The 24614-nt window shown below is 42.3% G+C and overlaps 1 protein-coding gene across 1 annotated transcript in view; it reads left to right on the top strand.

Moving 5' to 3' along the window:
- The window catches only part of CWC27 (CWC27 spliceosome associated cyclophilin), a 256562-nt gene extending 233781 nt beyond the window's left edge, over positions 1-22781 (top strand). Inside the window, exon 14 of the mRNA XM_044276156.1 lies at positions 21106-22781. Within this exon, the coding sequence (XP_044132091.1) occupies positions 21106-21268 (163 nt within the window). The 3' untranslated portion in view covers positions 21269-22781. The remainder of the gene's footprint in view (positions 1-21105) is intronic.
- The last annotated feature ends 1833 nt before the right edge of the window (positions 22782-24614 follow it).

Raw genomic sequence — 24614 nt, 5'->3', positions numbered from 1 at the left:
TGACATATCTTAGACAGGATCACATCATTACCATCTATTGTAGAGCAATGCAGTGTGTAGTGATGCCCCACCTCCTCACCCACCTAGGCAGCTCTGCTAGTGGTGGCAACCAGTTCTGCCTCACATTCTAGGACAGGTTGCTGGCAGCCATTTGAGATCATTCTCGGAGAACCTCTTTAAGAGCCTGGATGCATTTTACTTAAAAGGAAAAGCCAGTCATTGGCACTTTAGTCCTGTCCTTGCTGCTTCCAGTCTCCTGTGGACCAGAAATATGAAGTCTAGTCTGTCGTCATGTGCACCACTGCAGCCATTCACTGGCCTCTTTGATCATGTACCTCTTGGGGACATGTCACTTCTGAGGCCAGTAAATGGTGGAGGCAGTGCACATGACGACAGACGGGACATCACACTTCCATTCCTAGGGAACCATAAGCACTGGAAACAGGACCCGAAGCGCCATTGAAAAGGTAAGTCGCTATATTTTGCATTAAAGGGGTTTTCTTATTTTGCCATTACTAAGACGAGATGACACTACAATGGAGTGGGCCAGCACTATGAAAAACTGTCTTAAAAGCTTGCTGTAATCTTTAGGGTCCATTCACACGTCCGCAACGTGTTTTGTGGATCCGCAAAACACGGACAGCGGCAATGTGCGTTCCGCATTTTGCGGACCGCACATTGCCGGCACTAATAGAATGTGCCTATTCTTGTCCGCAATTGCGGACAAGAATAGGACATGTTCTATTTTTTTTCAGGAACAGAATTGCGGACCAGTAAGTGCGGCCCATAGAAATGAATTGGTCCGCAATTCCGTTCCGCGGACATTGGAATGGCCCCTTAAAAGAAGGCTTGTCCAGAGTTACATAACCTTGCAACTCCTTAAGGATTTTTTTACATGGGCCAATGCACAGGACAGTGATTTAGAACAATTTGTTCCCAATCATTGAGCAAAAATAAATCTGCTCTTATATACAGCAATCCTACCTTTGTAGGGGGATCAATGATCGCTACTGTGATTGTTTATCCTCATGGAGGCAGCCACAAATGATGATTTTAGATGCCACAAGAAAAATGCAATCGCTCGTTGAACAAGTATTTGCCCTTTGTCATGCAATGGCAGCACCTTTACATGGAACAGTTATCGGGAACGAGTGTTCATACATTTGCTTGCCCCAATAATTGACCCGGCTCGTATAAAAGTGCCCTTCAATATAGCAACAGTGAAATCCCAGTAAATCCATGCATGCTACAGTTGTCACAACCTATGTAACTCGAATGGTACACACACTGCATGTGAATCAGGTTAGAATGGAATTGTGATGAGAGATTAAAATGAATTATAAAGAAGAAAAAATATATATATAAAAAAAAAAGAAGTTGCCTGAAATCTCCTACAGCTTTAATGCAGTGTAGCTCCAGCCATGAAAGATATAATCTGCAGAACGAACCTTTCAGTTTACTCAAGCTATGGCTACTTGCTTCTGTCATTTAAAGTTTGTGAAAGGACCTGAAAATTGTAAGCATGTAATTGAATTAGGAAAATGCAGCTTAAAGTTTTATGTGCTTTCTGTGATTTGTAATGGGCAAAAAGCTTGTCTGAAAAAGAGATGCATTTATTGCAGACTGTTAATCCTGGAACATATGGCTTTAGTTTTCACTCTTATACCTAAAGTATATGGAAACTGTTGCCCAACAGACTAGCTAGTTATTTTCCTCAGGTTTGGGGAAAAACACTGTAGCAGATTCAACGCTGTGTTCTCTGTAGACGTGAAATATTTGTATTTAATACAAATATTTGTTTAATTTCTATATCAATCAAGAAGATTCCAAATTCTCACATTTTATTACTTTAGGGCTTAGCGATTTCTTGGCACAGTGTTTATCTTTATCTAGTTTTAGTATGGACCCTGTAGCCTTCAAGGGATTTTCAGTTTTGCATCAGCATCCTTTAAAATAACCATTTATGAAGGTTGCTGTAATTTTGTAATGTATTTCTTTTATCTTTATATCTCCCATTCTGGCCTGTGGTCACATGACCATGTCCATGCAGCTCTTTCTTATTTCCTGTGATGTTCTGTCCATGGGCAGGGCAGTGATAGGGCAGTGTCTATGTAACTAGCTGGGTGGGAGGAGCTATAAACTAGCTGGGTGATAGGGCAGTGTCTATGTAACTAGCTGGGTGGGAGGAGCTATAAACTAGCTGGGTGATAGGGCAGTTACTATGTAATTAGCTGGGTGGGAGGAGCTATAAACTAGCTGGGTGATAGGGCAGTGTCTATGTAACTAGCTGGGTGGGAGGAGCTGGTGGTGTGGCAGAGAAAGGGGAAGTGCATCATGGGTTTGGTTGGATACAGCAACAGGAAGTGCTACATTCAGGAGGGAAACAAGCCAAAATGATTAGTTGACATGGAGAAAATAAATCTGTAGAGACCAAATTGAGAAACAAAATGCATGACGAAGATGTACATGAGGTAAGCAACTACATGAACATATCTGTTAAAAATCCACAGTAATCCCAGAAAATCCATTTAAAGCACACCTGTCACCTTACTGATTTTTAGGCTTCTGCCAAGAAACTAGTTTATTAAGACCAGTGTTTTTAGACGCTGGTCTTAATAACCCCTTGTGCTGTCAGTGAATCCATCAAAGTTAGGCCTCATGCACACGAACGTATTTTCTTTCCGTGTCCGTTCCGTTTTTATTTGCGGACCGTATGCGGAACCATTCACTTCAATGGGTCAGCAAAAAAAAAAAAAAAACTGAAGTTACTCTGTGTGCATTCCATTTCCATATGTTAGTATTTCCATTCTGCAAAAAAACAGAACATGTCCTATTATTGTCCGGACAAGGATATTACTATTAGGGGGCAGCTGTTCCATTCCGCAAAATACAGAATACACACGGATGTCGTCCGTATTTTTTGCGTATCAGTTTTTTGCGGACAGCAAAATACATACTGTCATGTGCATGAGGCCTTATGTTGAAGTGCCAGCCTCTACATAACTTCAGCGCATCCACCGCCAGTCTAAATGTAAGACTGCTTCCTTGCTGACTTAAATTTAGACCATTTGCTATGCCTAAAATAGGTGTAGAAAATGACAAATGAGACGGCCCGTCCAAGCCACACCCACTTTTTTTTTTTTTTTAGACCTGGCTTGAGTGGGTTTAGTCACAGATTGCGGCGCAAATAACCTTTGTGTCGCAATGTGTGACATATATGCTAGAAAGCTGACAAATATCACTTAGTAAGTGACCCCCTTTGTGGGTGTAATAGAAAATGGACAAGTGCTACCACTGCATATGTGTTGCCCACATGTAAGTATAGGTGGAAATCCACAGGGGTCTTCTTGCTCTCACTTTGCTTTATTCTCTGGTCCCTGGCAGCATGTATAGGTAATGAATGTATGTGCACTGCCTGGGACTTGACCACTTTAGCAGGCTGCATGGATCTCGTTATTAACAACTAAGTAGTAAGTAATTAATAAGTAATATTGCATCTGATGGATAATGCAGGAAATTTAGTCAGATTCATATGGAATCATAGCGAAAAAGCCTCTGTATGTGAAATCTAGAGACATGTGGATATACAGCATGGCCCCATAGACTGCTGTGTGCATTTGGTAGGTCTACGACTAAAGGCCTCTTGTATTGTGTATCAAATGGATCTTCCAAGAACGTTTGATTCGGTCAACAACCTAACGTGTTAAGGAAATCTCCCATGTTCCCCCCTCCCCCCCCCCCCCCCCCCCCGACATATGGAAAGCGTTGAGCGAAATTAAATTTTCCACCATATCCTTTTGTTCTTTCAGGAGATATCACCACTAGAAGTGTTCAGTAGTGGTTTTCTCATCCCTCCGTTGAATGCACGTACACTTTTGGCTGAACCGAATGTGTATGTGCATGAGGGAGTCGTGAGAGATAGCAGTTGGACGATCCATCTCTTGGCCAACAGCTATTGAATGCGTATGGCCAGCCTAGAGGTTACATATAGTGGTGCAACATGGTGGCTTTTTGTAAAGTTCTATTTGTCCTCAGTAGTTATCTCACTTTATATTATAGTATATTGTGTATATATAGTACAGCCAGTCCTCAATTTACAATATCCTGGAAATTTTAATTTTAAACCAAATTTAGGGCCCTATACCACGGCACTGGAGTCTCTTCTTTTGCCAGTGGTGTCGTGTTCAGTGGTCACATGGCCTGTTTGCAGCTCAGTCCCATTCAAGTGAATGGGTCGGGGTTGCAATACCAAATACAGCCACTATACAATGCAGGTTGCTGTGCTTGGTTAACTGTGAGAAGGACGTGAAACTCCATAGTCTCTTCAAAGCTGATTGGAGGTGGTCCTGGGTGTTGGACTCTAACCGTTCAGATATTAATGACCTATTTTAAGCACAGGGAAAACCCCTTTAATCTTTTTTATTTATTTTTTTGTTTATTTTTTCATCTTATTTTTGGTTGGAACTTAGGGGCATTTGAACCATTTATAGTTATAATCTCAAGTTACAATATTTTGCAATAGTCTCATGGAACAGTTTGAGGGACCAGTGTATAGTATGGAGTAGTTACGTTGATATCCCAAATTCGTAGACTCTGCTTGCATTCCCACCTCAAGCTTATTTCTAGTCTGTAATAAATCTAATAATTATTATAATTAGTAAAATAAAAATGGCCAGAAGATTGTGTAGATGAGCTGACATGCTGTATAAATGTCCTCGGTCCCTTGTGTGTATATATGGAATCATAACACATTGCCTCTTCATTTTTCCATTTAACGGCTCTTTTAATTCCGGTTTGTTCCATATGAGGTCGTTTTCTTCTAGCGCATTCTGTAGCCGTTCATTTATCACTTTTACAAGTTGAGCTCCATCACAATCGGCTTCCCTCTGTCCTCCCCAGACTGTCAGAAAACCCAAACACAGTAAAGAATGTGAGCTGAAGCTGTCCACAAAGAGCTGCTATAAAACTCGAAAATAAAATATGATATATTAAGTAGCTGTTGAGCCTCACTCAGGGAACTCGGGTCATTACAGGTCAGACACTGGAAATCAAGTCTGGACTGAAAATGTAAGCTATGCAGGCAGCAGTCTAGAACCTGCCTCAAAGGGACGGAGGCCTTTCACTCGTCAGGCTGCGGGAGAGGAAAATAAACAGTTGGCTAAACGGTTTCTGATGGAAAAGTAAAACTATCTACCGGCTTGTAGTGGCAATTCAAGTTTGTAGAGCAAAGATTTGCCAACAGTTATACATCATCATCATACGATGGTTTCATCTAGGTCTTGTCCGTAGGCCGTGTATGAACTATGTACATGCATTAAAGCGTACATCCAATGATGCACTTCAAACCTACTTATGATATGCAACTCAATGTGTAAATACAAGTTTCTAACTTAAAAACCGTGATCTGTGCTTTTTATTAGCTTAAAGGGGTTGTGCAGCCAGTACGTATTGATGACCTATCCTAAATTGTTAAAATCAACAAGTAGTGCTACAAAAAGTCTAGCTGTAGCTCCAGCCTAAGGCCAGTGCTACACTTGTGGTGGTGGCGAACCTATGGCACGGTTGCCAGAGGCGGCACTCAGAGCCCCCTCTGTGGGCACCTGCACCCTGGAAAAAGTCTATGGTGAGTAATACACTTACAGCCAATGCATTACAATACAGAAGTATTGTAATGCATTGTAAAGGGGACTAGACCCAGAGTAGGACAAAAAAAAAAAAAGTGAAAAAAGAAGTTAAAAAAATAGTTTTACAAAAAAAAATTTCAGTTTCAAGTAAAAAAAAAAAAAAGTGTCCTTTTCCCAAAACAAAGTAAAAAAGAAATTGTAAAAACATATTGGGTATCGCCGCGTCCATATCGACCGTCTCTAAAAAAGATCACATCATCCACCCCATCAGGTGAACGCCGTAAAAATAAATAAAAACTGTGTCCAAAAGGCCATTTTCTGGTCACCTTGCCTCACAAAAAGTGTAATACCAAGTGATCAAAAAGTCTTATGTACCCAAAATGTTACCAATCTAATAATCGCCTACCTAAGACAATCACCCAAAAAATAAAAAAATAGGGCTCTCAGAAAATGGCAACACAAAAACAAGATTTTATTCTGTTCAAAAATGATTTCACTGTGTAAAACTTAATAAAAATGATAGACATATTATGTATCGCCGCGTCCGTAACAACCTGCTCTATAAAAATATCACATTATATGCTTTCTCAGATGACTGCTGTAAAAAAAATAAAAAATTTGCCAAAGCAGCCATTTTTTTTTTACCTTGCCTAACAAAAAGTTTAATATCAAGCGATCAAAACGTTTTATGTACCCTGAAATGGTACCAATCAAACCATCACCTCATCTTGCAGAAAAATGAGCCCCCTTATAAGATAATCACTTAAAATATAAAAACCAATGGCACTCATAAACCTATCCATCAAAATCTGCGCTGCAAAAGCCATATGACGCTCCTTCCTATCCTGTGCCCCCACAGCAGTTCACCACCACATATGGGGTGTTGCCGTATTTAGGAGAAAATGGGTAACAAATTATGGGGTGCTTTTTCTCCTGTTACCCCTTATGAAAATGAAAAATTTGGGGCTGAAGCAACATTTTATTGGAAGAAACAAAACTTTTCATTTTTACAGCCAAATGTTTCGAAATTCTGTATAATGTTTAGGGGGTCAAAGTGCTTAGTACCCCCTCAATATATTCTTTAAGGGGTGGTGTTTACAAAATGGGGTCACTTTTTGAGGGTTTCCACTGTAGGAGTACGTCAGGGTCTCTTCAAATACAAAATGGTGCCTAAAAACCATTCTAGCGAAATCTACCTCCAAAATCCTTTCCTTCTGACCACTGCCACATGCCCATAGAGAAGTTTACCTCCAAATATGGGGTATTTCCAAACTGCATAATCAGAGTAATGCGTATTGAGTTTTATTTTGCTTTAATTCTTGTGGAACGCCTCAAGGGTTAACAAAGTTTGTAACATCAAATTGAATAATTTGAGGGGTGTTCTTTCTAAATTGGAGTCATTTATGGGTGGTTTCCTTTACGTAAGCCCCTCAAAATCACTTTATAACTGAATTGGTGCCTAAAAACATGGTTTTGGAAATTTTGTTTAAAATTTGAAGAATAGCTTCTAAATTTCTAAGCGTTCTAACGTCCTAAAAAAATTAAATGACATTTCCAAAATTATGCCAACATAAACCAGACATATTGGGAATACCATTTTATGAGGTATTACTATCTGTCTTAAAAGTAGAAAAATTCTAATTTAGAAAATTGAGAATTTTTCAAAATTTCTGGTACATTTTTGATTATTTTATAAATAAAGGGGAAATTTATTGACTCAAATTTACCACTGTCATGAAGGACAATGTGTCACGAGAAAACGGTCTCAGAATTGCTTGCCTTGGATAAGCGTTCCAAAGTTATTACCACATAAAGTGACATATATCAGATTTGCAAAAACCAGCCTGGGATTTAAGGTGAAAAGTGGCCTCGTACTGAAAGGGTTAAGGCTGGGCTTCAATGTTTGTATTCTGAGGCAGTTTTTAAGCCAAACGTAAGTGTAGAGTAAGTATAAAGATACTGACTCACTTCTTCTTTTTATTCCACTTGGTTCCAAAAACTCCATCAGAAAACCAGAATATGTAAACCCGGCCTAAGAGGATACTTTAATTACTGCAGCTCTTTAGTTCCTCCCTCATTATGTCAGCAAGACAAAAAAAAACATGTAAGTTGAATATGTATTTGCTAGTTCATTAATTCCTGTGATTATAGCAGCATGGGCACACAGTTTATAGGAGTGTACTAACAGGAATGTGGAGGAGTGGCAGGGGAGCATGCTACAATTCCACTGTATCTGTACATGGTAATGGCATGACAATGATAACATCTTCATTTGCAGCGCAAACATCTGAGCTTTGTAGGGAAAGATACTGTACTTCCAAGATCAAAGAGTATTAGGCCTTTTTTTTTTTTTTTTTCAATTACTTTTCAATTCAGGTATGTATCCTTTACAAGAAATCTCCAGTAATTGATACAAACCTTCATGTGGACGTGTTGTCCACAACGCCTGACCACAGTGGGACAGTCACTTTGTATTCTTGTCAGTGCAGTGGGCATAGCACAGTGGGGGTGGGAGTATCCATGGCAGGAGAAAAGAGGATTATTACATAGGCAGTTATTTTTTTTTAATGTTGCTCCCATATAACCCTTTTTTTTTTTTTTTAACCCAATGTAAGCCCCTTTAATGACCCTCATAAATAATCATTGCAGATTCAGCAATAACAACCATCTGCAGCGAGAACATTTCCAGCTTGTCCAATAATTTTTGGAAAAATGCAACGAGTTTTCCTTTCTGCAGATGCGTGGACTATTGCTCATAATGAACAGATGATGTTGCGTTGGCCTAATGATCTGTACATCTGTATCTATCATCAGTTATTTATTACATATCATGCCTCATTTTTTCTGTTCCTTCAGGTTATAAACATTATAAATGCTAATTGTATAGCTTTTTGTCTATGGAATAAATAATATTTAATTAACCATCCAGTGCTGATCATCATCTGCAGTAAAGGAACCTCCAACATTTTTTAAAAGTTTGGACAGGATTAAAAAAAACATTGCTACTTTTTTCTAAAACAGCACCACACCTGTCCATTGTCTGTCTGGTATTGCAGGTTGGCTCCATTTGAAGTAAATGCATCTGAACTGCTTTTTGTAGTAACAAGTAGTCTTGTTTTTCTAATTATAGACAGACCCTTAGGCTAGGTCTACACGACGACATTTGTCGCGCGACATTTTGTTGCACTAATGTCGCGCGACAATTTTTATAATGGCAGTCTATGGTGTCGCACTGCAACATGCGACATGCTGCGACTGCGACGCGATAGTCGCAGAAAATCCATTCAAGATGGATTTTTCTGCGACTGTCGCGTCGCAGTCGCAACATGTCGCATGTTGCAGTGCGACACCATAGACTGCCATTATAAAAATTGTCGCGCGACATTAGTGCAACAAAATGTCGCGCGACAACTGTTGCGCCCTATCTGTCGCGCGACAAATGTCGTCGTGTAGACCTAGCCTTAAATTGCTGGTCTTCCTCTGTATGGCAGCACACTATTACACATGCAAAAAATAGAACTATGGATTAGGGACTATTCTGGATCAAAGTGAGTGGTACTATACCTACTAGACATGAAAAATGAAAACTCTTTGCGCACATTTTTGATTAAACGTGTGTTGGGCCCATTTACCGGCATTAAGGTGGCTTCTGCAGATGGGTCCCTAACACTAACAGGACTGCCTCTCCTGGGCGTAACCTAAGCCTACAATGTTCAGGGCAGTGTAGGAACCAGCTACATTTATACTCTGCTCAGAAGCCCTGGTCAGATGGGCCTTGGAATGCTCAATCTAAAGGAGGGAGCTACTCTCCAAACATACTGCAAGACAATTGTAAAAACATATGTAGGGCTGCAGCAAACGATTATTTTAGCAATCGAGTATTCTACTGATTATTATTATTTTTTATTATTAATAGACTGTTTTCCTTTATAAAAATTCATCAGAGCCCCTGCCATCAGTCCCCAACACCCTTCGTTCCCCCCAGTGCGATCAGCCCAATTGCATCAGGTTCCCCCAGTGCCTTCAGCTCTCCCCCACCCCAGTGCCTTCAGCTCCACTCCGCCAGTGCCATCAGCTCTCCCCCACCCACATGCTTTTAGCTCTCCCCCACCCACATGCTTTCAGCTCTCCCCCACCCACATGCTTTCAGCTCTCCCCCACCCACATGCTTTCAGCTCTCCCCCACCCACATGCTTTCAGCTCTCCCCCACCCACATGCTTTCAGCTCTCTCCCACCCCAGTGCCTTCAGCTCTCTCCCACCCCAGTGCCTTCAGCTCTCTCCCACCCCAGTGCCTTCAGCTCTCTCCCACCCCAGTGCCGTCTGCTCTCTCCCACCCCAGTGCCGTCCGCTCTCCCCCACCCCAGTGCCGTCCGCTCTCCCCCACCCCAGTGCCGTCCACTCTCCCCCACCCCAGTGCCGTCCGCTCTCCCCCACCCCAGTGCCGTCCGCTCTCCCCCACCCCAGTGCCGTCCTCTCTCCCCCACCCCAGTGCCGTCCGCTCTCCCCCACCCCAGAGCAGTCAGCTCTTCCCCTCCCCGATGCCTTCAGCTCCCTCCTCGATGCCTTCAGCTCTCCCCACTCAGTGCCATCGTCTCTGCTCCCCCTTGTGCCATCGTCTCTGCTCCCCCTTGTGCCATCGTCTCTGCTCCCCCTTGTGCCATCGTCTCTGCTCCCCCTTGTGCCATCGTCTCTGCTCCCCCTTGTGCCATCGTCTCTGCTCCCCCTTGTGCCATCGTCTCTGCTCCCCTTGTGCCGTCCTCCTGACACCCGGAGTGCACAGCGTCGTTGGTTGCTATGACGCTGTGCACTCCGGGCACCCGGCCTTAGTTGCACCCCCACCCCCTCGGTGTCACGACTTAAAGGGAACCTGTCACCAGTTTTATGGTGTCCTAACTAAGGGCAACATAAATAAGTGACTGATTCTCAGCAAAATGCTGGGTCACTTTCTTTAATTGACCCAGACAATCTGCCAACATCTTGTATTGAAAAGCTCCAGCTGATAATGATGAGTCCTGAATATTCATGAGCTCCTGACTCTCGCCACCTGCTGCTGAATGACAGTTATTTTCCATATGAATCAGCAGCAGGTGGGCAGGGGAGCGGCTATAGCTCTGAATTAAATATACGCTGGACTCATTGACCTCACACTGGACTCAAATCAGCTCATTAGCATGTGGCATCTTTGTGTGTATATTATGAGGTAACCATCTGTCACACCAGTCAGTGAATACATTGAAGGTACTTTGTAGTTGTTAATGATTGTATATAATTAGTTAGATTATAATCAAATATCCACATGACAGGTTCCCTTTAAGTTTCCACCAGTTCAGCAGTTTTTTGAACAATTTTGTGTGAAAATGCATTTAGAAATGTAGAGCATTACAAACTGTTCGATATTTTCAGGTGACATTAACACATGCTTTTTTTTACACTGTGTATGTTTTCATTGAACATAGTGCAATTTGGTCTGCCTTTCTATCCAATGAAACCGGTGATTTATGAAGGGTCACAGGTCATGAACATGTTATGCCGAAAATCACAATAGCTGTTTTGTTTAAAAAAAAAAAAAAAAATTTAGTGAGTCAAACGCATCAAAAGACAAACAGATGAAGAATTTAAGAAAACCTTTGGAACACTTCATTTGTTTGTTTTTGCTGCAAAAAGGAAATGTTAAATGTATGAGTTCTGGGCAGAAACCCATAAGAATTATAATATTGCACATTGGATATACAATAAATACGTTTTATGGGGTCTGTTTAGTGTTATAAATCATTTGTGCTCAGCTGCACAGGTTAAGCACATCCACCTTGCATTGGTTTGTTTAGCTAATAACTTCCTATTTCTAGTCTTAAAAAATAGTTTAATCTGCTTCTAGGTTTAATGAAAGAGACAGAAAAGTCCTGAATGGGGCAAAGTAAGCTGTAAATGGGTGCCCAGAGCAACTGATTGCAGTTATGTTAGTGTTAGGGACCCATTTGCAGAAGCAACCTTGACGCCTGGTAGGTGGGCCTGACACGTTTTAGATCAAAAATGTGTGCAAAGAGCTTCTATTTTTTTAATTTATAGTAGGTATATTACCACTTGTGACGAATACCATACCCCGACTGACGTCGGATGTCAACTACGTAGAGCCAGCGAGATACAGTATGGTCACAGGTTACCAAGGTGTGACTTTACGCTGTCCCTGAGGAGCTGGTAAGGTCAGCTTGGTACAGTGTTCAGACTCCTCCTGTCAACACGGGCACAGAGAGGCAACAAGCTGAGGGAGCCTTTTCACTGCCCCAGTGAAACAGCGCGTTCTTAGCCCGGGTAACTGCCACCAGCTTCTCGTTTGATGTAAGCCCGGTCCACTAACGGGATTATATAGGGTGAGAAACCAACCCGCAGTAGCATATAACTAGGCCTGAAAACACGGACGTGGAGATTCGTAATCGAGATACAAGACAGCACAAGATTAAATTATGTATTAATTCGCCTTAAGGGCTCACTAGAAATAACACTATACACACAACATATATACAGTGGTCTGAGGTTACAAATACAGATGATAGGGTTAGGGCTGCAGTAAACGGTTATTTTACGATTAATCGAGTAATCTAATAAGAGAAAATGAATTAATAGACTGTTTTCCTTTATAAAAACTCATCAGACCCCCTGCCATCAGTCCCCAACACCCTTCGTTCCCCCCCTGTGCGATCAGCCCAAGTGCATCAGTTCCCCCAGTGCCTTCAGCTCCACTCCACCAAGTGTCTTCAGCTACACTCACCCAGTGCCATCAGCTCTCCCCCACCCGGTGCCTTAAGCTCTCCCCCATCGTCTCTCCCCCCTTGTGCCATCGTCTCTTCCCCCTTGTGCCATCATCACTCTGTCTAGTCTCTGCCACTGGCACTATTGATAAGGGCATTGTGGCTGGCACTATTGATGAGGTTACTGTGGGGGCACTGTTCCTGGTAGCATTTTGACTAGAATTATTAAAGGTGATTCTCTGGTTTGAGCCATTCATGGCAGCACTGTTGTTGGCACTATACAGAAGGGTGCTCTAGCTGCCATCATATATGGTGACACAAACTGTCACTAGTCATAGAAGCACTCTGACACCCTTTTTTTTATTTATTGTGGGCACCCTGGCTGGCACTATTTATGGACACCGTTACTTCCTTTCTTGTATTATCCTGGGATCTCGAGGACATGCCCCCTGCAAGCTTTAGCTGCAGCTACCACATGGAGCTTCTGTCCCAGCACCCAGAGCTCTGCCCGTCCATGCAGCCTGCCCTCCTCCTGACACGCGGAGTGCACAGCATCATTGGTTGCTATGACACTGTGCACTCCGGTCTTAGTCGCGCCCCCACACCCTTGCTGTCACCAACTTACCTTTCCAGCAGGGGTGCCACCGACACGCCACAACGTCACACAGCACATCAGGTTACGGCGTGTGTACGTCAGGAGGTCAGTACATTGGGGGGCCGTGGAGTGTCCGAAGGCTTCCTGCTGGAAAGGTGAGTATTTCAGGCCAGCGAGAAACCACGGAGCAGGAGCAATAGCAAGCTCTTCACTCCCGCTCCATGGTCACAGGACACAAACGAATCCTCGATGCAAATAATTTGCATCAATGATTTTTTTGTGTCTAATTACTTTATTTAATTGAGTACTCATTGCAGCCCTAGATAGCATACAACAGGGTTAAGCAGAACAAAAGTCAGTTTAGCAGATGGGTGAGTCCTTTGGGTGGTGATGAGTTCTTAGCTGTATCACATGGGAAGCAGTGATGTCAGCTGGTTGCAGGTCCCTCTAAAACAGGCATGTCCAAAATGAGGCCCGCGGGCCAATTGCGTCCCGTGTTCCGGACTGATAAGGCCCCACAGATAAGTTGCCTAAATATAGATCTTACGGCCCCCTCAGTGAGTCCCCAAGCGCCGCTCAGGACTCCTGGGATCTTTCGCCTCGGGACTGGACGTCATCAGCAGGCGCAGGGAGAAGGAAAGCCCAAATCTCTCTACGTCCGAGATCTCGCGAGATTTTGGCTTTCCTTCTCCCTGCGCCTCCACACACAGCTACAAGTCAACTGTCCGTCACTGTGCTATAATTCCATTATCTGATGTGTTACTATTGCACAGCTTGCTATTGTCTGTTTTTATATTAAAGCCAGAGTGATTTAACACCCATTTAGATTTGTCATCCAAGTTACAAAATGAAAAGTATGCCGTTTTCAATCAACTTTGCATAAAATAGTTAATTTGCATTTAATTTTTATGGATCAAAGAATGTCAGTCAAAGTGGTCGGCCCTCGCACATGTTCACTTCATCAAATCTGGCTCTCTTCGAAAAAAGTTTGTACACCCCTGCTCTAAACACATGGCACGATGTGACCTCCTTTCAGAGAAGAGACACACCCGCTTGCTGGCACAAGCCTTTTTTTTTTGTTATTATATTTTTATTACGTTTTTCATTAGAAACAAGGAAAGGTAACAAATGCCAAGGTACAGGGCATACAAGCCCAAGAAATACTCATAGAATACATTGTGAATACATAGTGAGCACATAGTGAATACATGATGGGTACAAAGTGACTACATGAGACACCATAAGAGAAAGTATTGAGAAAGTACAATATAGAGAAAGTACAATATAATATAAGAACGGAAGTGGGACCCCACATGTTTATTAGCTGAAGACATATGGGTGGAAATGGGATGAGAATTGCTTGCTCTACTCACTGGTGTGGACCAGGGGAGGTCAGTGGGTGGTATTTAATAATAGAACCTACATAGGCTACGGTGTAGCGGATATCTGTCTCGTGCCATATGCAGACGAGGTGGGTTTTTTAGGGAATCTATAGTTTGACCATAAAAAAACATTTTTTGAGAAATGTGACATGTGTGCAAGTTTCCCATGAGGACAGTTCCTCATCTATGAAGTTGATCCATTTTCAGGAGCCATTGTTCCATAGAGGGAGTAGAAGTTTGAAGCCAGAATCTAGGAAGCAAGAGGTGAGCTGCTATTAACATCTGTGTGAAGATGTAGGGTATGTGTGTATGAGGATCATCAGGGGGATAGACAGTAGGGCTAATTGTGGGGACGGTTGGATGGATGTGAGGCAAACCTTGTTGGCGAAAGAGAATATCTCGGATTACCACCTGGAAATTAGGGGGCAGGACCACCAAATATGGAAGAAGGTTCCCCTCTCCCTGTGGCACCTCCAGCATGTGTCTGAGACAGATTCTGAGAAAAGTGATGTCTTGTCTGGTGTGTTGTGCCAGCGGGTGCGGATTTTGTATCCGTTCTCTTGGGTTCGGGCGCAGCGGGAGGCCCTGTGGGGGGATTCAAGAAGCTTGTGGAGGGAGATAAAGGGAATTGTAATGTCCATGTCTAACTCCCATTGTTTTATAAACAATGACTTGGCTAGGACAGGGGGGAATCGTAATCTGCTATACAGTCGTGAGATATGCTTCCTAGGGGGTGTGGGTTGGGATATTATTGACTCGAGCCAGACCAGGGGGTGATGAAGGTCGCCCATATGGACGTGTTGCTTTATGTAGGACCTAAGGTATGAGATTGAGAAGAGGTCGCATGGGTGAGGATTAAGTGAGGTGTTCATGGCTTCCAGATCCATCAGGTCCCCTGGTGGGCTCATCAGTAACGTCAAGGGAGTCAGTGAAGATTTTAACCCCTGTGAAGTTGATGCTCTCAATGTAGGGGGAGCTGTGCACAAGATGTCTTTTACTGTTAATAGTGGAGAAGGGAAAGGAATGGAGCAATGAGACGTGGAAAGCCATTTCCAAGCCTCTAGGGTGGCTTTAATGATTGGGTAGGTGGGACATTTTTGTGGCCCAGCAGGAGTGCCCTGATGGGTCTGTCTAGGATGTCAAGTTCAATATCCACTCCAGAGCATTGCGGGGAGGGGCATAGCCAGGATACTGCTCGGGAGAGGAGTATAGCTTTGCCATATAATTCCGGATTCGGTAGGCCTTTGCCCCCTGCTTGTTGTGGCTTTGTGAGGAGGGAGAACGAGAGTCTCGCTTTCCTCCCATTCCAAACAAAGGACCTGAACTTTCTTTGCAACGAGACATAGAAGTGTTTGGGTATGGGGATGGGGAGAACTTGTAAGTAAGGCGAGGAAGGATTAGGGAGGAAAGCAGGTTCTTGCGACCAAACCAAGACAGCGTAGGGTTGGGCTGGGTGAGTTTGTCTATGGAGGCAAATATTGCGGTTCCTAGGGGGATGTAGTTGAGTGAGAAGAGATCTGTTATCATGGGGGTAATTTTAACTCCTAACTAGGTGATGGTGGGGGAGGACCAGTTGAAGGGCGAGTTCTCCATTAATTGTTGTTTGGTGGAAAAGGGAATTCCCGAGCACAGGACCAGGGATTTGCTAGCATTAATCTTAAAGTCTGAAACGGTGCTGTAAAGGTTGAGGTGGGCTTGAATGCTGGGGAGAGAGACTGTCGTATTAACGGTCATCATCATAACGTCATCCACAAAAGCTGCAATTTTTTGTTCCCTGCCTCCCAAATATAGACCTTCAATCCTCTGATCCCTTCTTATAGTGGACAAGAGTGGTTCCAGGGCTAGTATAAATAAGAGCGGGGAGAGAGGACAGCCCTGGCGAGTTCCGTTATTTATGGCAAATGGAGAGGAAATATTTCCATTGACCAAGACCAGGGCTGTCGCCTGTGCATACATGGCGAAGGTGGCTTGCACAAAGGAATCATGGAGGCCAAATCTCAACAAAACTTGCTTCAAATAAGCCCAGTTAACTCATTTGAATGCTTTCTCAGCATCAGTGCTGAGAAAAATCAGTGGGGAGGAAATATGGCGAGCGTGGCATAGTACGTTAATCCCTCTGGATGTGTTATCTTTGCCCTCCCTGTTGCGGATGAAGCCAACCTGATCCCTGTGGACAAGATGGGGAAGAAGATTCGCTAGCCTGTTGGCCAACATTTTGGCCAAGAATTTGAGGTCTATATTTAGGAGGGATATGGGTCTATAGTTGGAGCACTGCTTGGTGTATTTCCCCTCTTTGGGGATGAGCGTGATATGGGCAGCTGTCATGTCTCTAGACAATGGGACCCCTTGGAGAGCAAGGTTACAGACTTTAAGAAGGGGAGGGAGGAGGAGTTCTTGGAAGGTTTTATAGTATGAGACTGGGAGGCCATCCGGGCTTGGGCTCTTCCCGTGTGGCATTTTGCATAGAGCTTTGGTAAGTTCGACCAGGGTAAAGGGGGCTTCTAGAGTGATCTTTTGGGAAGCGGAGAGGGATGACACCAGCCTTTTAAACTGTAGCCGGCCCCTCCCATCCCGACCTCTGGGAGGGGCCCACTCCCCCTCTGCTGGGCTTGCAGCACATGAGCCACAAAACCGATTAGGGCTCATGGCTCCAGACCAGAATGTCGTAGGGAGGTGGTTCTGGGACCAATGGATCCGCCTGGGTTACCGGCTACCAGTAGAGTCCAAGCATGGTACCGTTATTTGGTTTCTGTGGGGAGATATGTATATCTCCTCTCCCTGGCATCCCACCACCAAACTATGACCATGGGCTTGTTCATCGAGGCCACAGGGTCCCAAATATGCATCTGGTTTATGTTTGTGATGAACGGGCGATTCATTAATTCCTTATGAATCGCCGGTTCCATGATGTCTGATAATGTTCATTGAACTGGGGAATGGCCTAGACCCCCTGCAGAGAGGTTTTTCCTGTTCCCTTAGCTGGGTTCCTGGCTGGCTGAATGGAGGTGAGAAATTGTAAACAACGGTGGCCTGCTAGAGGTTCTCTGCCAGTTGGCTGGGCTTTGAAGCAGGGCCCCCCTGTGGAGTTCACTACCTCTGCTATCTGACAGCTGATGGCTGGTGTGGGAACATGGCTGACATAAAATAATAATCCATATTCCTCACACCACTTTAATTTAGAATAATCCCCATTTCCCAGTTTTATTGTTTGTATGTGAAATGTTATAATAGAAGTCTAGGGCCTACATAACTGATCCGCCCGGTTTACGTTATGCTGGCGTCCTCTCCTGCATAATGTAAACCAGACAGATCCGTTATGCTGGCCATAGACTTCTATTCCGATTAAATAAATTACGGAATGCCTCTGAAGGCATTCCGTTATGCGTTCCGTCATGGAATTGCGTTATGGTCTGTGGTGACGGAATCCATAGCGCAATTCATAAATACCACAACACGAACCCATACACGAACTTCAAAATATGAAATTCACTCATCTCTAGAAATATTCCCTGACTATGTAATTGGAGCCCTTTTGACCTATAAGACTACTTTCACACTAGCACTAGGTATCTACTGATATAGTGTGAAACTAGATCACTTTGTCCCCCTCCCTGCATAATCACTGCTGCACAAGTCACAGAGTTAGTTAGTTGTTAGACTACTTTGTACAGAAAATAATTGGATCCCTTTTGACCTATAAGACTAGTTTTACAGTAGACTAGGGATCTACTGTTCTAGTGAGAAACTAGATCACTTTGTCCCCCTCCCTGTATAATCACCGCTGTACAAGTCACTGAGTTAGTTAATTGTTACACTATTCTGTACAGAAAAGAATGTAAGCCCTTTTGACATATAAGGCTAGTTTCACACTAACCCTAGGGATCTGCTGAGCACAGTGGTTTTCTTCCAGCCGATCCTTGGCATTTTTACCAGGTTGTGGCCGGATCTCCACTGGTCTCCATTACAGTTAATGGGGCCAAAGACCTTCAAGCTGGAATGCAGAGAGATCTGGAAGGCTGTTCCCTGACTAAACAGCCCGCCGGATCCCTAGCGCTCGTGTGAAACTAGCGTAAAAGTGGGCATGGTGGGGAAGGGGACACTGTCTCAGTACTCAGTTACCATTTTAGTCATAGAAAATGGTCTAACGGTAAGACAACTAGGAAGCTGTTTTACATTTAGAAGTGGTGGTGGATCTGCCGAAGTTATGTAGAGGCTGGCGCCGGCCGCCAGTGCAGGGCTTTATTAAGACTAGGGTCTAAAACGCTGGTCTTAATAAATATGCTCCTATGTTCTTTCTGGCTATCAGAGTTCAATGCTAGTGTGAACAGAACCTAAGTCTCTCAGTTGCAATAAACTGCCTAACTTTACCCTTTCTCTAGAAAACGACTGAAAAATAACTTTGACTTGTCTATTATACAAAGGTAATTTGCTGATTAATAATTGTGGTCCATTATGAGAAGGTAGGACTACTCCTAGGACCCAGTATTCCAAGTGTAGCTTTTCCTCTACTTGGGCCCCTTTCTATGATGGAAATAATTCTTATCCCCAGTGCATTGTGAATACAAGCAGTCCAGATCTAAAAATGTTTTGGCTAAAAAAAAAAATGAAGCGTCTGGAATATTAATTGAAGCAGCACCTGCGTTTAGACTGGAATACCGGTGGGGTGAAGCCGGCTTCTTGCCCGCTCATGTAGTTGTGTTATGTAGTGACTGTTATTTACTCACGTCTGTCCAGTGACAGCCTCGTGGAGTCACAGAAACAGAAGTTTTTCTGTCTTCTATATTATTCATGCTCTATATTCATGTAATGCTGATGTAACTCCAGACGCTTTTCGGTTACAATTTACCATTTTTGAGTAAACTAGTGTTTTCAGACTTTCGTTGAATTCCCGAGGGTCTAAAGTAACATCTGCAAGAGTAATGAACAAGTTCTTGGCTGTTCCCGCCGTGAGGAAGCCTGCAGCTGATCAGCTCTGCCTCATTTGTAGGTGTCACTGCAGTAGGAATTAGCGTAGAAGATTCCAGGCAACGTGACACACCGATCAAGCCAAAGTAAAGCTCCAAGCTAAAATTCATCTAATTTTTCAACCATTGTTTAACCAAAACAAAAACCAATTAGGACAGTGACGATGAGCGTGCAACTGCAGTGTGTCAGAATAGAGTTCTCATCCACTGCCTGTATGTTACATTCGCTGTGTAAAATTGGCAGCTCCGATTGTTTAATGACCAAAAAAATGAAGAATTAACTGGTTGTAACACAGCGTAGAGCTTTAGGATGCATTGCCTTGTACGGTATTAACATGGTCCTGACGCCAAAAACATTGAAGAAAAGTGTCATCAACTTAGTGGCTTATAGGGGAAGACGTTACCTGATTGGTTGCTACAGGCGACAATGACTTTTTTTTTTTTTTTTAGAACACATATATGAATATTTTTTGTTCGTCCTTTGTATTCTTCAGATTTCCGTTTATTGCAAAGTGTTACAAGATTGTGTAGTAAATCACATGTGATACAGGATCTCCAGAGCAGTCAAGAGGCGAGTGATCAAGTATTGGTTTCTCCTTTCCCTCTCTAGTAGAGACACCATTTTTGTCTGCAGACAGGTGGATGCAAAATGTTGATCCCCAATTTACCCAAAGGTTGAGCTTTGTTTTAATTGGATTTATTTAATATTTTTTATTTTAGCCAAGGTATACATACCTCACAGTATCTGTATACAAACTTTTAAGACTCAAAGGATGGGTTCCAGCATAGGTTTTTGCTGCACTTTTGCATTTTAGTAGCTTTTTTTTAATGCTTTTTTCTGGTAAAAACACCAGCTCCAGAAGTTAGCTGAAGATCTATGAAATGCAGGATTCACAAGTGTCTGGCTTTTTTTCCAAAGCACAACATGCTATAGCCGTTGGCGTTTTTTTCAGGCATTTTTTGCCTTTATAGTTGAAAAATATCATGCAGAGAACACTAATGGTAAGACCGAAAAACCGCCACAAAAGCACAGGTGACCAAAAAAAGCTTGAAAACAAAAAAGGCAATATTTGTGAGGGGCTGTAAAGGTGTTGCCCAGTAGGGAAGAATTTATGGCAATTAGCTCAGAGTAGTGGGTAAAAAAAAAAAGGAAGTGATACTCATCTCACCAGTCCTCTGCCTCTCCCGTTTCAACTCCTAAGTGGTCCCCGCTGGTCACCATACACAGGAAATAACTCCTCAACCAATCACTGGACTGCCGGAAGAGTGGCCAAGAAACATACTTATATGTAGATTTATATAGATGCCTCTCCTTTTGCTGTCCATTTTACAGGAAAGTCACACAAAAATAGGAAAATAGGAGACGTTCAGCATTTTCTCTAAAACTTGCCTTTGCTTTAAGAAGCAAACCACATGCAACTGTTGGGATAATAAAGGGATCCTGTTATTTTCACTGTATCCAGAGTGCTGCCTCTCTGCTTTGACATATATTATATACATATATATATTTAAAAACAAATCCTGAAATCCTGCAGTTTTCGCACTGACCACTAAGCCTAACCATTAGTGCTACTTCTTGGTTCTTGGTTCTTGTCATTTCATTATCATAACAGACAGGATTACAAAGGCAGATATCACTCAAATTGCTATTAAAGGGGTTTACTATTGATGACCTATCCTCAGGAAACTGAATTTAAAAAAAAGTTGGTTGAGCCAAATGATTTTCTACAAGAAGAAACTGTTTTTTTATTTTTTTTAATTCCCTCATTGTAATTTCTTTATAATATCTCAGGTTGTCCCATGTGCTTCAGTTTGATGAGAAAAGCCAGAAGGTAAAAGATGCCAATATGCAAGATGAAGATACCTTTGAGATTTACGATCCTCGGAATCCAGTCAATAAAAGGAGACGAGAGGAAAGTAAGAAACTGATGAAGCAGAAGAAAGAAAGGCGATAAAGGACAACCGAAGACATCTTTATAAAATGTGTAGATTTTTATTTTGGGTTTTCATCTTCAGTTTAGTAAAAGGACCATTAAGTTGTCAGTCGTCCAAGATATATCTTTTACTACGTTTATAATCGAAAAAGTTCATCCATTGGAAACATATTGGAATTTGTCAAAGCTGGTTATTAGGAACAGTGGAGAAGTTGTCTGTACTGATCAGTCAGATTGCTGCTTTCATTTTCAATAAGATTTCTGAAAAATGAAAGGCGGCGTCACTCATAAAAATCACCATCTTAAAGGGATTGACGCACCAGTGATTTAATTATACAGTTCTGTATAATTAAAATCACTGGCCTTAAAGGTTGCCTGACCTGAAACCCCTCTGGGACCTGCACCTATTTCTAGAGTGAAGCACCCAAAGATCGGGATAGCGCACTTGACATATGCGTCCGCCCTCCATTCTTTTGTATAGGAGGAATTTAAATAGCCGAGCGGCGCACTTCGCTATTTTCGGAAGTCTCATAGAAATGACTGGAGAGAGCACACTGCACAAGCGCAGCCCCCAGTCTAGTCACTTTTATTGAACTACTGAAAAGCCGAGCCAGCTCTCATACTAATGAATGGAGGGCGACCGTGCATGCACCATATTTGTGGCATATCCTTGTGACATGCTACCAATGTTCGAGGTGAGACAACCCCTTTAACAAAGGTTATCCAATTTGCCCACAATCTCTCTTTAAAGAGAGATTCCCCTTAAACCTTTAGAGATATTCCAGCCATTATTATCAACCATCTGTCCATGTGATTGGCAATAAATGCTAGTTATTTAGGGCACAAATGCTTGGAACCTCCACCAATCAGTAGAATGAGGAGCCCAAAGCTTGTTACTCCACACCAGCATTGGGATCTCAAAAAAGACCAGTAGGGGTGCCTAACCATAAGCTCTAAAACCATAAACTGTCTCGTAACCAGGTGATGAATCTTAACATCTAGAATACCTCCTTAAGGGCTGCATAGTGTTTTATGGCTGTTGAACCGGTAATATGTGATATATTTTACATACACCCAACTTGCTTTTATGCAGCTTGGCAAATTAAATCTGTTGTCTGACTGAGGTACATACTTGCTTCAGGTAACACCAATTTCATCACCATTATCTATAATGATCCTGGTATGTTTCATGAGAGAGGGAGAAACAGCTGTATCAGATCATGGCAGCATATTATTCCTTACAAGGAAGTAGTCTTCTTTATGCTAGCTGCATTTTTCCTACAGAAATCACTTCAAATAAAAGCTACATGATGCAAAATAATAATTTTTACTTTATACATGAAATCCCTGTGTTCTGCATGTTCTTACTTTATTGAGGTTGTGGATTTTAGCATTGTAGTCGTATGTATACAGTTCTCTATATTGTATATTGTGTCACTTTTTGCAAATAGTTTTGATCTGAAATTACAGATTTCATCTTCTGAGCCACTTAATAAAGTACATTGTGTGTTTCTTCTAGTTATTGTGCCAATATAAATAATCTATCTGTGCCAAATAGATCTACAGTTGAAACCAGAAGTTTACATACACTATATAAAAAGACACATGCATGGTTTTCTCAATATCTGACATGAAATCAGAATAAACCTTTCCTGTTTTTGGTCAATTAGGATTGCCATAATCTAATATATAAAGCTGTGTATGTATAAAGAGTATGTATGTGTGTGTGTGCGCGCGTGTATGTCCGCTAAAGGAATCCACACCTTTGCATTTACAATCATGTAATTTGGCACACAGGTACATCAGGTGTCCGGGAAGGTTTTAGAGCAGGTCTCAGCTCTCTAGGACGTACCGTTCCTGAGAGATTAAAAAAAAAAAATGCATTAGCCAATAGAAGCTTGGTCACGTGACCCTTATCAGCCAATAGAAACTCGCAGGTCCTCCAGCCTCCAGATTATGGCCAAAAAGTTCAAGTTTAGTTTCGTCAGACCACAGGACATTTCTCCAAAAATGTAGGTCTTTGTTTCTGTGTGCATTTGCAAACGTTAATCTAGCTTTTTTTATGTTTCTTTTGGAGTAATGGCTTCTTCCTGGCAGAGTGGCCTTTCAGCCCATGTTGATACAGTACTTGTTTCACTGTGGATATTGACACAATCTTACCAGATTCCACCATCATCTTCACAAGGTCTTATGCTTTTGTTCTTGGGTTGATATGCACATGTCGGACCAAAGCACGTTCATCTCTGTGACACAGAACCCGTCTCCTTCCTGAGCAGTATAATGGCTGGACATTCCCATCTTGTTTGTACTTGCATATAATTGTTTGTACAGATGAACACGGCACCTTCGGGTATCTTGAAATTGCACCCAAGGTTGAGCCAGACTTGTGCAAGTCCACAATTCTCTTCCTGATATCTTGGCTGACTTTTCTTTAGACTTTCCCATGATGCTACACATAAAGCAGTGTGTTTCAGGTGTGCATTTAAATACATCGACAGGTGTGTTTCTAATTAACTCAGATGTTGCCAACAAACCTAACAGAAGCTTCCAAACAAATGACATCATCATATGGGTGGTCCAGAATTCTTTAAAGGCATAGTAATCTTAGTGTATGTAAACTTTTGACATTGCAGAAAATAATAAAAAATGCCTTAAAACAGTCTCTCTCATTATTTTGTCAAATAATAATAATTATGGTAATCCTAATTGACCAAAACCAGGAAATGTTTATTCTGATTTCATGTCAGATATTGAGAAAAACATGCATACAGGGAGTGCAGAATTATTAGGCAAGTTGTATTTTTGAGGATTAATTTTATTATTGAACAACAACCATGTTCTCAATGAACCCAAAAAACTCATTAATATCAAAGCTGAATATTTTTGGAAGTAGTTTTTAGTTTGTTTTTAGTTTTAGCTATTTTAGGGGGATATCTGTGTGTGCAGGTGACTATTACTGTGCATAATTATTAGGCAACTTAACAAAAAACAAATATATACCCATTTCAATTATTTATTTTTACCAGTGAAACCAATATAACATCTCAACATTCACAAATATACATTTCTGACATTCAAAAACAAAGCAAAAACAAATCAGTGACCAATATAGCTACCTTTCTTTGCAAGGACACTCAAAAGCCTGCCATCCATGGATTCTGTCAGTGTTTTGATCTGTTCACCATCAACATTGCGTGCAGCAGCAACCACAGCCTCCCAGACACTGTTCAGAGAGGTGTACTGTTTTCCCTCCTTGTAAATCTCACATTTGATGATGGACCACAGGTTCTCAATGGGGTTCAGATCAGGTGAACAAGGAGGCCATGTCATTAGATTTTCTTCTTTTATACCCTTTCTTGCCAGCCAC

This window comes from Bufo gargarizans, chromosome 1, assembly GCF_014858855.1.
Source record: "Bufo gargarizans isolate SCDJY-AF-19 chromosome 1, ASM1485885v1, whole genome shotgun sequence".
In the NCBI taxonomy this organism is placed as follows: Eukaryota; Metazoa; Chordata; class Amphibia; order Anura; family Bufonidae; genus Bufo; species Bufo gargarizans.
Note: the sequence above shows the minus strand (reverse complement) of the source record. Positions and strands in the feature narration are given on the sequence as shown.